The following is a 15,270-nucleotide window of genomic DNA, read 5'->3' as shown; positions in this document are numbered from 1 at the left end:
ACCTGTGGGCTCCTACCTGTGGGCCCCTACCTGTGGGCTCCTACCTGCGTACGACTGCCTGGTTAGCTCCGCTCTCGCCCCCAGCGCTCTTGGGGGCAAAGATTTTTTTAAGAGTAGACGCAGAAATGCTACTTGAAGGAGCAGATCATATGATGTTGTGTTTAAAATGAGTGTTTATGTAATTATTTTCAGTTTACATGTCAAGTATAAGTTTTATTCATTCAAGACAGTCATGTTTGTTCATAACTTTAAGCCGGAGAACTACCGGATCCAAGCAAAGTTACCGGAACACACCCCGTCAAAATAAGAGAGTTCTCTGATCCTGTTCCGGCAGAATCCAGCTCAAATCAAGCCCTGGCAGTAAAACAGAGTCCATGTGTGAATGAAGGAGCAGAGGTCACAAAGGTGCAGGACTTCAAGGACTTGGGGTCCACTGTCCAGGAACAAGGGGAGTGTGGTGAAGAGGAGAAGAAGAGAGTCCAGAAAGGATGGAGTGATGGAGAAAAGGTTCAGGAGTGATTTGTGACAAAAGGGTGTCAGCAAAAGTCAAAGGAAAAGTTTAGAGGACAGTGGTGAGACCAGCTATGTTGTCTGGTCTGGAGACAGAGACATGGACAAAAAGACAGAAGACAGAACAGGAAGTGGCAAAAATGAAGATGTTGAGGTTCTTCTTAGGAGAGACAAGGATGGAGAAGATCAGGAATGAGATCATCAGAGGTACAGCACAGGTTGAACAACTGGGAGATAAAGTTAGAGAGGACATACTGAGATGGTTTGGACATGTCCAGAGGAGGGACAGTGGGAGGGACATGTCCAGAGGAGGGACAGTGGTTTGGACATGTCCAGAGGAGGGACAGTGGTTTGGACATGTCCAGAGGAGGGACAGTGGGTATATTTGTAGAAGGATGTTAGAAATGCAGCTGCCAGGAAAAAGACAAAGAGGAGACATGTGGACGCAGTTAGAGAGGACATGGAGGTTGGAGTGAGGACAAAGTGAGATGGAGGAGGACTCGCTGTGGAGACTCCTGAACAGGGAAGAGCTGAAAGAAGAAGAAGAAGAAGATGTGTTTGAAAGATAAAAACGTACTTTGTCCACAGAGAGCAGGTCAGACCTTCAGAGGAGAAATATCCGTCCTGACAGTCTTCACACACCGTGTCGCTTCTGTTGGTCCCTACAAGAAACAAACCAAGTTGAACACAAAATTAAAAAACATGAAACTTGGACATGAGTCTTATTTCACTATGTCTCACCTGGTTCTTTGATCCTCTGTCCAGGTTTACAGAGTGAATGTTCCTCCGCCTCGCTGCACCCTGACGCTGCTACAGTTTTACAGAAAAATCCCTTTAACGCCTCACAAACTGTGTCCGCTGTTGTTGAACACTCCTGGTCAGCAAAGAGACCGTCGCCTGAAAACAAACATCCAAACTGGCATCACTGCAAATGTAACTAAACGGACTGCCCGGTAGATGATGTCAGATGTTTGACTGTACCCGGGTCACAGGAGGTGCAGGGGAAGCACTTCTTCAGGCCGTTGGGTTGGTTCATGAACGTCCTCGCCTCACAGGGGACGCAGCGAGTCCCGAACTCAACCGTGCAGTCTTTGCCAACAACCGTTCCTGTTCCATTGAACACGTTCATGTTAGTCCGACTTCAAACGACACGACGAGAAATGAACATCAAGCTGAAAACTGTTTGGTTGAAGCTGCTGGGTCACTGGTTCGATCAAACACTGGGTCCAAAGGTTTGACCCAGAGCTTGGTTTGGAGGTGAGCCGTGTCATGCTTCACGGTCGGCCATTTTAAGCCAGATGTAGATGGTAAAAACGTCAGCAGCGTCAGCAGCAGCGTCAGCAGCAGCGTCAGCAGCATCAGCAGCAGCGTCAGCAGCAGCGTCAGCAGCAGCGTCAGCAGCAGCGTCAGCAGCAGCAGCAGCAGCGTCAGCAGCAGCGTCAGCAGCAGCAGCGTCAGCAGCGGCAGCAGCGGCAGCAGCGTCAGCAGCATCAGCAGCGGTCAGCAGCAGCGGTCAGCAGCAGCGTCAGCAGCGTCAGCAGCGGTCAGCAGCAGCGTCAGCAGCGTCAGCAGCTTCAGCAGCGTCAGCAGCTTCAGCAGCGTCAGCAGCGTCCATCATACCGCTCAGAGAGGAGACAGATTCTGGTTGCATGAACGTGTTTTGGTGCTAAATGTGCAGACCAACCCCAAAAGAGAAGCTAAAAGCTTTGTGGAGATGCTGCTGAAGCTGGTCAGAGTCGTTGTCCAGAGCGAGACAAGTCAGAGTCAGAGTTTCTTTATTGTCATTCGCACCTCATGTGGTACATGTGGTGGAGCGAAATTATGTACACAAGGTCCCAGTTACATCCAACAATGTATAAGAAAAACAGTAATAACATCTAAAATATGAACTAAGAAAAACATCAACTAAATATACACTAAGCACTCATAACATAAAACATTGAACATCAGCACAAACATGAACATGAGTCTGTGAGCAGATGTGCACGCATGAACACATCAACATTGAAACAGATCAGCAGCAACATGAAACAGATCAGCAGCAACATGATATGATTTTTCACAGTGATTATTCTAGTTAGAGATTCATGAGTCTAACAGCCTCAGGGTAGAAGCTGTTCCTCAGTCTAGTGGTTCTACACTTAATGCTCCTTAACCTCCTTCCTGAGGGGAGTGGGGCAAAAAGTGTGTGTGCTGGGTGGGTGGGGTCCTTCATGATGCAGGTGGCCCTCTTCCTGCATCTGGAGGTGTAGATGTCTGTGATGGTGGGGAGACTGACTCCAACATCTTCTGTGCAGCCTTCACCACTCTCTGCAAAGCTTTTCTTTCTGCAGCTGTGCAGCCTCCATGCCACACGTTGATGCTGGAGCACAGGATGCTCTCCACTGCACACCTGTAGAAGGAGGTGAGGACTGAGCTTCCCAGACCAGCTCGTCTCAGCCGTCTGAGGAAGTAGAGTCTCTGATGAGCTTTCTTGATCAGGCTGGTGGTGTTGTTGCTCCAGCTGAGGTTGTCATTCATGTGTACACCCAAGTACTTGTAGCTGGAGACCACTTCCACCGCAGATCCTCTTATGTTCAGGGGGGTGTAGGTGTTTTTGTTCCTTCTGAAGTCCACAATCATCTCCTTTGTCTTCTTCACATTGATGTGAAGGTTATTCTCTCTGCACCAGCTCTCCAGGTGTTCCACCTCCTGCCTGTAGCTGGACTCATCATTGTTTGTGATGCATCCCACCACCGCTGTATCATCTGCAAACTTTACAATGTGACAGCCTGGATGGGTAGCTGCACAATCATACGTGAGCAGAGTAAACAGGAGGGGGCTCAACACACATCCCTGAGGAGAGCCAGTGCTGAGGGTTATGGTGGAGGAGGAGAGGTTGTGGATCCTCACTAACTGTGGTCTGTTTGTTAAAAAGTCTAGTACCCAGTTGCAAATGGAGGGACTTAGTCCTAGTGTGGATAGTTTGTCCATCAGGGTTTGGGGGATCATGGTGTTGAAGGCGGATGTGAAGTCCACAAAGAGCATACGGACGTAAGAGTTTTTCTGCTCCAGGTGGTTGAGCGCAGTGTGGACCACAGAGGAGATTGCATCCTCTGTTGATCGGTTCTCACGGTGCATACTGATGAGGGTCCTCGTTGATGTTGATGGTTGTTTTGATGTGAGTCATGAAATCCTGGACCAACGTGGACTGACAGGACACTCGCAGAGGACAGATTAGATCTTCAGTGAACTGTTTGTCCATAATCACCATCGATACATTTGAAGAGGAAGATGAGAACATCATCCCAGCTGTGAAGCACAGGGCTGTTCTTCACAAAGAAGATGGCATCAGGAGGAAAGAACATATTGACGCATCACTTCAAGACATCAACCAGGAAGTGAAAGCTTCAACACTAATGGATCAATCAAATGGACCAGGACCCTGCCAGATTGGTACAGGACACCTCAAGTTGGGCTTTCCGGCTGCCTCCATGTGATTTCTGATTGGACTGAGGTGGTGAGGGGGTTGAAGCCAACCCATCTGGTGCGCCTTTGAGCTGGGAAGCGAGGTAGTAACAGAGGTGAAACAGTCACGGTGTGGAAAGGTAAGCCGGAGCCGCGGCTCATTATTGTGATGACGTCTGGTCTGTGCGATCACCCTGTCAGGAGAATAAACACTTTTTTTTTTGACAGAAGATACGTCTGTCACACAACCAATACCAAGCAAGTTCTGCTCCACGCCTCGAATGGTTCTGTGATGCTCGCTCCATTTCTGAAAGCTCCAACTTCAGCTGTGATTATGACTGTTTTATGAGAGAGCCTTTACAAAGTGGATTAAAAGTCTGATCACCATCAGTCCCACAGAAGATGAGCGGGCGGCCTACAAACCTGATTCAGACCCACCAGTTCTGTCAGGAGGAACAGAACTAAACTCCAGTAAACTGTGTGAAAAGGTTGTGGAAGGACGCTTGACCCAAAAGATACAGTTTGAAGGCACCGATACCAAACACTAACAAGACTACCGTACCATACACGATACATTAAACGCCCGTCAACAAACTATTACACAGCAAGATTCTAGAGCAATGACTGGACCAGGAAAGATCTTGAATAACCTTTGACCTCAATCTGTGACCTTGACCTTGAAGCCGTAGTGAATCTGCACTGATGTAAAACAGGAAAGCTTCAATTTGATTTAATGTCAGATGGTGTATGTAAACATCTGGTGAGACGGCAGCACCTGCAGCAACAGTAAACAAAAGATGGGAATTTGTTTTTATTTGTTTTATGGCTTTTGTTACTTGAACACAGTGAAGAACCCTCGGGGCCTTCAACGCCTTCAGAGAAGGCCTAAGAATTCAGCACATATTAAATATTACATTTAGAATTTTAATCTAATATTTATTTTATATAGATGAAATATGGTAGTTTTTTTATTTTAATTTTTTGCTCATTTCTCTTATTTTCTATAAATTACTTTGCAGCCAAGCAAACTTTTTTTTTTCAGTTCATGAAAATACAGTTAACCAATCAGATTATTTTATTTTTTTTGTCTCCAGGCAGAAACAGAAGGAGCTCTCACTGGTCAGGACTTCAGTGTCAGGAGAGAAGGCTGAGCTCGGTCGAGTCTCTGCAGGATGAGTTTAATAAGTGACAGGAACAGGAACCAATCACAATGCTGATGTAGAGTGGGTGGGACCAAAACGCAGAGCTCTGAGCCTTCGAGAAGGCCCTGAAAAATGTTTATTTACTTTTTGACCACATGACAATTTGTGTTTCATTCACTTGAAACATTTAAATTAAAAGATTATAGTTGCTCTAAAAAAAATAGTTTTTTTAAATAATGTAGCAGACCTGACGCCACATGAGTCAAAAAAGGAGAAGTCCTTCCTGTTGGCGTGTTACTGGATTCAAATTTAACTATAAGGTGATGTAATCGCACTATTACATAATATCGCAAGGATTGATTAAATATGTTTTATTTATGAAGACATTGTGGGGTTTGGAGATGAGCAGCTGGGTGTGGAATAAAATAAGACATGAAACAAAACGGCGGTTTAAAATAAACAACTACTCCGACGGTCATTGAACGCAACACTGGATCTCTTGCATAAACAGGAAATTGTAAAAAATAATGGGAGTTTTCTGTGGTTTTCTGGATCAGGATGTTTCCAGGTGGGTGGGATCTCGTGATTTTAGTGATGATGGACCTCCTACACACAGCTGTGCGTAAACAAACAGGTCCTGTCCAATAAAGTGTCTCCTGGGAGGTTTCATTGTTGTGGACCAACCTTGGTTGCACATGGGGCAGCACAGGCCGTTGCTTGCAGTGAATTCTTCGTCTCTGCAGCCTGAAGCTGAGGCAGTGAAGGCAGCACACACTGAAAAACACCCACCAAGTGAAAGTGTCACGGCTGCAGCTCCTCTAGTGAAGTTTTATGCGTTTTTCCGGTGACTCACCGAACACCAGCTCTGCAGTAATCATCATGTAACCTGCTCCCACATGAAGAGGGCGGCTCTCCACCATCTACATCAGCTCATATTTGTAGGTTTGGTCCGAAATAAGATCCATTTTCCGCAGCAGGAGCGAGAAGGTCGAGTGAAATGCGGAAATGATCTGTCTCCACCAGAGGAGGCGCTCCTGCATTTCATACCATTTGCTTTGGGTTTCTATCTCCTCCCAGTGTACAACACAGACGTGCTCAAAAATAAATACATCATTATGAAATAAGAAAAATTGGCCTATTTATTTCATAATTGTGTTTTTCATAACGGCTTATTTATTTCATAATGCCACTTTTGAGCAGAATGACGTCAGTGGGTTGGAACTGAGGAAAGCCGAGATGCTCAAAATTAAATAATAATTTAGGAATAAAGGGTTGATGTTCCTCAGGCAAAGGAGATCTTCCATCCATCCATCATCTTTACCTACTTCGTCCCTTTCAGGTCGCAGTGGTCACTGTGAGAGGTGGGGGACACCTGGACAGGTCTCCAGTCCATCACAGGGACAGAGAGACAAACAACCATTCTCTCTCTCTCTCTCTCTCTCTCTCTCTCTCACCTAGGGACAATTTAGTTACCAATCAGCCTAACATACATGTTTTTAGTCTGTGGGAGAAAACCAGAGTACCTGCAAAACAAAACCACACATGCACAGAGAGAACGTGCAAACTCCACCGATGACCCTGGTACATGAGATCTTGACCTATGAGAAAGATCCGAAACATTCCTGCTGTTGAAAAGTACCTAAAACTGTGTGTGTGTTGAAGCTTTCACTTTCAGTTTGTGTGTTTGTTGCACATTTATGACTTAACTTTGAAAGCAATATAATAAGAGAAATAAGAAATGTGTCAAACGTGTGAACATTCAACTCTGTGCAGCTGTTACTCTCATATCCTGTGCAGCCTGGTTATTTCCCCTAAACCTGTATTAGACAACATTTATAACATTTATATACATTACATACCTAAAGTTAGACCTGTATGGAAGGCCGTTTCTGCCACTTTGATTATAAATAAAATAATTTGTCGAAAATATGGGGCGTAACAAGCTTTCAATAATTCAAAAAGCGTTCAATACAACAACAACTGGACTTTATTTGTAACAGAAGACGTTTCGCTCCTCATCCGAGGAGCTTTCTCAATTCAAAGAGCAGAGAGTGAGAGATTCAGGTTATACGGCTGAGTGAGATAAGACACACACACACAAGACACACACACACACACATATATGTATATTGGCAGTTCACACCTAAAAAAACCTAAAACAGTAGGTCTTTGTTCCTCTAATTCACAGACGAGGCCCCTCTGTTCCCATCAGGTGTGAAAACCGGCTGGGAATCTGTTTTAAAGTTGCATTATATGTTTTTGAAAGTGGGAATCTGAGGCCTCCTCCTCTGTTAAGAGAGGGTTTTTCTCTTTTTACATAAATTGCTTCCTTCACCCCCCTCTCAAACCATCTGTGTTCTCGGTCCAAAATGTGCACATTTTGGTCCTCAAAAGAGTGTCCCTTATCTGTGAGATGGAGGTGAACAGCTGAGTCTTGTCCTGTGGAGCTGGCTCTCCTGTGTTGAGCTCCTGTGTCCAGCTCCACAGTCTGCTAACGATTTCCTCCTCCTGCGTTACGAGGACGGCTCGTGGCTGGAAAGAGTCTGGGAGCTGGTCTAAAATCATGGATCCAGTTGGTCCATCACTTGTGGTCTCTCCTGCATCTCTGAGGAACAACCTTAAAAAGTCTGGGACACTCGTTTCCAGCCAAGCAAAAAGCTTTGTCATTAATGTTTACAGGCTGGTTGGTAGGCTGGATGTGACAGGCTGGTTATCTGAGGCTTGATCTTGCCAAATAATTCAGTGTTTTCAAGTCCTTTCCCACCATCACCGGATCATGTCTCATCCCCGTCAGTCTTATTGAAGCTTCGTATTAAAGTTAAACAGATGAGTTCTGTTGTGAAAACCAGCTTCTTTCAGCTCGTCTGCTTTCTAAAGTCACTCCGTAGTGATCTGGAGGTCATCCGTGCCTTTGTGAGCTCTAGGCTTGATTACTGTAACACCTTATATGTGGGTATAAATCAATCTTCTATCTCCTGTTCACAGCTTGTACTAAACTCTGCCGTTGTTGACCAACATGTAAATACGAACACGTCACTCGTGTCCTTTCTTCTTTGACTGGCTCCCAGTTCAGTTCAAGCTGCTGCTGTTTGTTTTTAAAACTTTGGCCTTGCACCGTCCAATATTTCAGAACTTTTGAAAGTCCACCAGCCCAGCAGAGCTTTACCGTCTGCTGGTCAGTATCTGCTGGAGGTGCCTTGCTCAAGGTGCTAACAATGTGGGGACCGGTCTTTTTCAGTTGCAGGTCCACCAGCCTGGAACTCTTCCCCGTGAGCTGCATGCCATCTCTGATCTGGTTCTGTTCAAAGCTAAACTGAAGACACTTTTATTTTAAACGGTGTTTGATGTTTAACTTTTCGTATTTTAATATTTTTTATCTCCTCTACCTCCTTTTATTGTGACTGTTTTTAATTTGCAATAATTTATTGTGCCGTTCTTGTTTTATCTTTTAAAGCACTTTGGTCGATGCAAGTCGTTGTTGGAAGGTGATATATAAATAATGTATTTTATTATTATTATTATTATTATTAACTCTGCATAGTGTCACAGACAACTGGGACTTTTGATAAGTAAATTTATTTTTTGGGGTTTGGTTTGTTGCATCTTACCCGTGTGGTTTTTATATTTATTTTGGTTGCTGCACGTTTTGCTGTCGCTTTGATGAACTCACATTAAAGTTTTGGCAAAAGTGTTTTCCGTCGGATGCCCTTCCTGACGACCCTCACCATTTACCCGGGCTTGGGACCGGCACAAGAGACACACTGGCTTGTGCTCCCTAGTGGCTGGTTTCAAAGACCATGAGGAGGAAGAGGTCCTGGGATGGACTGGAGACCTGTCCAGGGTGCACCCCACCCCTCGTACACAGATTGCTGGACATGGGCACCGGTGACCCCCATGACCCTAAAATGGAAGAAGCAGGTAAAAGATGATGGATGGGGCGTGTGGGTACCAGTGGGATTATTTGGGTGGCGATCAGGCCTCTTCTTAGTCCCTGTTCCATATCTGTTCTTTTAAAGCATCTGGTGGAGGTGGACGTGCAGTTGGGATGTGCAGACTCGCACCAGGAACGTCCATGGACTCTTCTTCTTTCTGGTGCGCTGGCTGAGAAGACTGACACTGAGCTGTACCCCATGTGGATGGGACAGTGTTGCTTAGCGTATGATGTCGTCATCTCGCCCTGCTGGTGTGGAGCAGAGTGACTGATCGTACCTGGATCATACGTCATGAACTGAACTGTGGTGCAGAACAGCTGAAACTAATCTTGGCTCACTGGTATTTCTGCTACTTTTTCTTGATTACCCCTTTTCAGACTTTAGCTCCTCCGTCTAGTTTACATCTTCTTTAGGAGGTTTTGAACACAAGTTGAATCTTTTGTTCTTGTCTCTGTTCCTCGCTGTGCTCGTGTGAAGCTGTGACGCACCAACGCAACGCTACAACAGCAGGCAGTATTCTTCTGTGAGCCTTGGGCTGGATGTTCTCCAGTAGCTTCAGAGTCTCTGAGCTTCACAGAACAACTGAATCTTGTTTTGATCCACTGAAGAGAAGCTGCAAACAGAAGCTGTTCCTGCTCTCACCAGATGTTTCATCCTGTGAAGAAAAGCAAAGTAAGCTATGAATAGGTTAGCTAGCTAATTCATCATTTAAGTAGCATCTTTTCTAAATGCAACAAGTTGACTAAGAAAAGAAAGAGAGTAGACATCTTGGTGAAGAAGTTAAATGGTCTCAGTGTGCTGCTGAAGTGATTTTTCTTCAAAGGTTCTTAAAACCAAAGATAACAAATGTCTCCCAGCAGTGGATCAGAACCTCCTGATTTATTTTGTGCCTCCTCCTCCATCAGCTGGAGGCTCACTAACAGCTGCAGATTACTCAGACTCACAGAGAGTCGGGGACGTGGTGAATGTTCTACATCCAGTCGGAACTTCTGTCAACATGGAACTTCTGATAAAACCATGCCTACTTCTTCTTCCTTCTTCTTCTTCTTCTCTGATGCTGGTATTCTGTGGAGACATCAGTGATACTTCTGATGGATCTGGTTTGGACTTTTTGGTAACAAATTAAGAGAAACATTTAAACATTAAACATTTAAATAAATAAAAATGTAGCAAACAATGAAAATTAAAACATACCTCGTGTTCTATTGAATAATCTTTATTTGGTTTATTTTTAAAACAATTTAAAACATCTGAGAAAAAAATCAGACATTTTCATGAGGGGTAAAATATAAAAAACAAACTTTTTATTCATCAAAGAGTCATCATAGACTTTACCTGGTTTTTTTCTTTTTTTCTTTATGTATAAAATCGTAGTTACAGCGAGGCCAGCCAGTACTACAGCAGCACCCACCACGGCTCCAATCACAATCCCTGTGAAACTTTTCTCTCCACATTCTGCATCAGCTGAAGCTGTTCCTGCTTTTATCAGCTGAAGTTTTAACGTTTCACATCTGGAATAACAGAGAGACACTTTGACAGAAAAACAAACGCAACCACCTACCAGCTGTTGTTAACATCCAGATGTGTTTATTTATGTATTATAGAGAATCTCTTACTGTGTGTGAGGCTGACAGGAAGTGACTGATCCGTCTGAAAACGTTCCTGTGCTGCAGTCAGAACACTCGGTGTCTGAGGACGACGTTCCTGCAGAAAGACGAGGACACTGACTCAGCGTCCACACATCAGGTGGTACATGGGATCAAAGTGAACACTGAAAAGAAAGGTTAGAGAAGTGCGTGGGCATCACAGGGTCAGCCCTCAAATGGTTTAGATCCTACCTCGCTGACAGATCATTTTGTGTCTCCATCAAAGATTTTAGTTCAGCATTGGCAGCGCTTAGATGGGGGGTACCGCAGGGGTCCATCCTCGGTCCCCTTCTATTCTCTTTATACCTGCTGCCACTAGGTGATATTTTCCAGAAACACAACATACATTTTCACTTCTACGCCGATGACTTTCAAATTTACTTCCCCCTAAGACACAATGGTACATGCTCTATTCAACCTCTGCTCAACTGCCTGGCTGACATCAGAGACTGGATGGCTTTAAATTTCTTAAGTTTCAATGAGAAGAAGTCTGAAGTCATGTTGTTCCCTCCCAACGACACGATCATCAACCACTGCAACAACCTTTCTGCTCTGGCTCCGCTAGAGAAACAAAGAGTCACAAATCTGGGAGTGATAATGGACCCTTCCATGAAACTTAACAGTCATGTAAACATGATTGTTAAATCATGCTTCTTCCAGCTGAGGCAGTTGTTTAAGCTGAAGCCCATATTGTCAGAAAATTACCTGGAGACAGTAATACATGCGTTCATAACATCCAGGCTTGATTACTGCAACTCGCTCCTGTTTGGTATCAGTCAGACCTCCATTGCACAACTCCAACTGGTCCAGAATGCAGCAGCCCGATTTTTAACCAGTACAAGCAAAAGAGAGCACATTACACCAGTTTTGGCCTCACTGCACTGATCACCTTCAAATCCAGTTCAAAATACTCCTGTATGTCTACAAATAACTGAACAGTTCTGCCCCCTCCTAGCTCACTGATCTGCTGCAGCCATATGTCCCACCATGTTCTCTGAGGTCAGCAGACCAGTTGCTCCTCACAGTTCCAGGAACTCGTCTTAAGCGCAGAGGTGACAGGGCCTTCTCTGTAGCAGGACCAAGACTTTGGAACGAGTTACCTCTGTTTGTCAGACTGGCCCCCTCCCTGTTTTTAAATCCCGCTTAAAAACGCACTACTATTCTCTGACTTTCAACACTGTATGATCTGTGCTGAACCTGTATGCACCACACTGTTAGTCATTATGTTATTATCTGCTTTTTGTCTCTATATTTTGATTTTATGTTATATGTTGCTGTGTGCTTTACCTGTTTGTTTCTGTCTGTACAGCACGTTGGTTGGCCCTGTCGCTGTTTAAAGTGCTCTATAAATAAAATGGTATGTAGGTAAGAACTTCTCTGTGGAGCCTGGCGTGTCTGAAACACTCGTGTTGGGATGAAAGTTCAGAGAACGCTGATTTGATACGTTTTGTTTTCATTTTGAGAAACAGTTCTTACATTACGAGAATGAACATAAGAGAAGTGAACCCTGAGTTTAACTTGTCATGGGACCACCTCCGTGGATCCAAAAGGATTCTATAAAACCTGTTATCAGTTCATGTTCTGAGCTGCTGGATGTCTGGACCTGTGTGGACACGTAGAGCTTCACCTGTTTACTGCAGTGGAAATTATACAGCCCCAGTTCCCTTGCATGTATTTACTGGGGACTATCCACTTGAAAAGGCTTTAACTCTTTATCAACTTTAATGCGGCCCAAATCACAACGTGTCCCCCCACCCCCACACCCTGCAGGTCAAATTGTGACGAGTGTTTTTAACTCGTCATATTTCTGACATATGGTGCTGGAAAAATGTGAACATTCACACGAGCGTGAACCGATCTCGTCTCACTCACGCTTCTAGAATTTATTCTAAAGGCCTTGTAGTTTTTACACAGCAGCTGTCCAACAAAGTACGGTCAAATCAAAATTTTTACTTGGCAGCAGCCTGCCATCAAAGTTTCTCCTGGATCTTTCTAGTACTTTTATTGCTGTCACAAACCGTCAAGGTAAAAAGGCCTTTATTTACAGAAAAATACAGAGAATAACTTCTTCAACGTCCAAGTGAAATCAAAATTCTGTAAAGCAATACAGATCACATAAAAACACATTGAGTAAAATAATTTATTGCATAAATATTCACCACCTTTGTAGTGGGAGTCCTAATACAACTCAGAGAAAAGATTGAAAAGTGCAAATCAGGAGGACTTTTAAGAACTTAAAACATCTCCAGAGGAGATGGAATGGAAGGAAAAATAGAACATGTGGAAATCTACCAAGAGCAAGTCGTCCTCACAAACTGAGCTAAGCAAAGGAGAATAATGAGAGACCACCGAGATACCTGAGACCACTCTGAAGGAGGTACGAGCCTCAGCAGGTGAGAAGGAAGAGACTGAGCATACAGCGACTGTTGCCAGAGTTCTTCACCAGTCTGAGAGAGTGGCAAAGACAAAGCTAGCCAATATATATTTTGCTTAGTTCCCTAATGTAGATCTGATCTGGAAGACAAACCCACCTGTTTTGTTGATGTATTGTCCCGGTTTACAGAGTTTGTGTTTGTTAGCTGATGTACAGCTGCCGGAGGTGGAGTCGGTGCAGAAAAATCCCTCCAGAGGTTCACAGACTGTGTCTGATGTCTGCATACACGCCTGTTTAATCTTCAGGTTCAATCCTGTTGAAACATAAAGACGTCACACAGACAAAACTCTGAGTCTTTGTTCTGGGCTCAAGACTTTCCTTTTTGATAAATCCTATAGTTAGGGTTGGTTTCTTATGCTGCCTTAAGTTTAGACTACTAGAGGACAAACTGACCTCATCTCCTTAAATTAATTGTTAAAATTAAATAATTTTCATTTGATACTATTTCTATCTTAACATGTGATTCTTGACCTGCCATTGTGTATGTATTCCTCTCAAATCCAGCCGGTCGAAGCAGATGGTCCGCTTGTCCTGAACCTGGTTCTGCTAAAGGTTTCTTCCTCATGAGGGAGTTTTTCTTTCCACTGTCGCCTTCATGCTTGTTCAAGATGAGAGTTCTGCGATGGAGTTAAACTCAAAGCTGCTCCTCAGATAAATAAAGTTAAATTATTATTTTTATGTTTGAATGTTTCTGTTCAGTCCCTGAGACGACTTCTGTTGTGACTTGGCGCTATGTAAATGAATTGAATTGAATCAAGCATAGCTTTATTTCCTTCAGACACAGTAACTTCAGTGAAAAATGATAAAACGGACACTCATATGTGAATTTATTGACGTAAATTAGAGTTAGGTGTTAATATAAAGTGTGCATTTCACTTTACTGCAGCAGAAAATGTGAAGAACAAACAGTCACCTCCTGAACCACAGACGGAACACGACATGCACTGCTTCTGCCCATTAGGTTTGTCCATGTAAGTTCCTTCTGCACACGACAGACAGGAAGTGCTTATGATCTCTGTACAGTCTCTTCTTACTCGATTTCCTGTTGGAAAACAAAACAACCATTTGAAGTGCTGGTAATAATGAAGTAAAAATGCATTTAAAGCCTATAAATTCTAGAATTGCGCCGTTCCAGGTGGCTGCATGTTGGAGCAGCTCTGTTACTTTCATTCTGAGATTTTGCTTTAGGAAACTTTAATTCCTGGTTTCCAGAGCCCTGTAAAGAGAGAGTTGCGACACTCTTTGAACTCGCCGATACGAGGTCAGGTGGTTCATGCAGCTCCCCATAGTTCCAAACAGCTCATCGCTGTCAGTCAGTTTGAGCAGCTGCTGGCGCAACATAACACAAAAATCGACTTTTCTTACTTTACCTGACGTCTTTCAGTAATTACTGAGCAGTAACGAACTGATTACTTAACCGATTATTGATTATTTCACAGACTATGCATTTTATCAAAGCATTTTTAGAAGCGGCTGATACATTTATCATTAAATTTTAGAAGGAAATGAGACTGCAAACACATATTTGTTAGAAAAAAAAATGTATATGCAATACAGTGATCAATATAGCCATATCAGTGTTTTATAACGTTACACACGATAAAAAAAGATCAGAGTAACTCCTGTTATAAATCTGTTTCTGATGTTCTCTGCAGGATAATGCTCCTCCTTGTCCTCCATGCAGCATCAGATCTGCTCCTGCTTACCTCAGATCATCTGGATGAATTCTTGATTTCTATAGAAGATATTTCCTGATGCATGCTCAATAATCCAGGTAGAAAAATCTAAAAAAGTTAAATCTGGTCCTCTGGACATTCAAAAAAACCCAAAACAAAGAAAAACAACAAAAAATGTAGAAACGTTTCGTCTCTCATCCGAGAGACTTCCTCAGTCTGAGGAGCTGTATTCAGCTCAGTCTCTTAAATAGCACCTTCTCAGAGTGGATCAACCAGTTTTGCTGCTGACAACCAAAACCAGCTGATCACATGCTCAAGAAGGACCATCAGCCTAACAATGGATCATTAGCACACTGATGGCTGTTTACTGTTCACAGAGGGCTGAGTGATACTAGCAATCACAGCATTGTAAGAGGGGGACAGTTGAACCCGGAGGCTCCACCCCTGTTTAATGATGGACGATTTCTTTTCACAAAGATGGCC

General features: G+C 43.7%; 2 protein-coding genes across 2 annotated transcripts in view; both read right to left on the bottom strand.

The window, feature by feature from the left end:
• Positions 1-6,502, bottom strand: part of LOC119417213 (tumor necrosis factor receptor superfamily member 14-like) — a 7,579-nt gene extending 1,077 nt beyond the window's left edge. The window contains exons 1-5 of the mRNA XM_037684428.1: positions 5,953-6,502; positions 5,784-5,873; positions 1,492-1,617; positions 1,252-1,407; positions 1,088-1,172 (exon numbers count right to left, since the gene is read on the bottom strand). Coding sequence (XP_037540356.1) covers positions 1,088-1,172; positions 1,252-1,407; positions 1,492-1,617; positions 5,784-5,873; positions 5,953-6,019 — 524 coding nt within the window. The 5' untranslated portion in view covers positions 6,020-6,502. The remainder of the gene's footprint in view (positions 1-1,087; positions 1,173-1,251; positions 1,408-1,491; positions 1,618-5,783; positions 5,874-5,952) is intronic.
• Positions 6,503-10,006: 3,504 nt separating this feature from the next.
• The window catches only part of LOC119417774 (tumor necrosis factor receptor superfamily member 14), a gene marked incomplete in the record, with an annotated part of 11,170 nt that continues 5,906 nt past the window's right edge, over positions 10,007-15,270 (bottom strand). The window contains 5 exon segments of the mRNA XM_037685059.1: positions 10,007-10,096; positions 10,367-10,542; positions 10,648-10,735; positions 13,209-13,364; positions 14,025-14,153. Of these exon segments, the coding sequence (XP_037540987.1) occupies positions 10,053-10,096; positions 10,367-10,542; positions 10,648-10,735; positions 13,209-13,364; positions 14,025-14,153 (593 nt within the window).

Source organism: Nematolebias whitei, chromosome 11 (genome assembly GCF_014905685.2).
Source record: "Nematolebias whitei isolate Nwh7 chromosome 11, NemWhi1, whole genome shotgun sequence".
NCBI lineage: Eukaryota > Metazoa > Chordata > Actinopteri > Cyprinodontiformes > Rivulidae > Nematolebias > Nematolebias whitei.
This window is presented reverse-complemented; position numbering and strand designations above follow the sequence as displayed.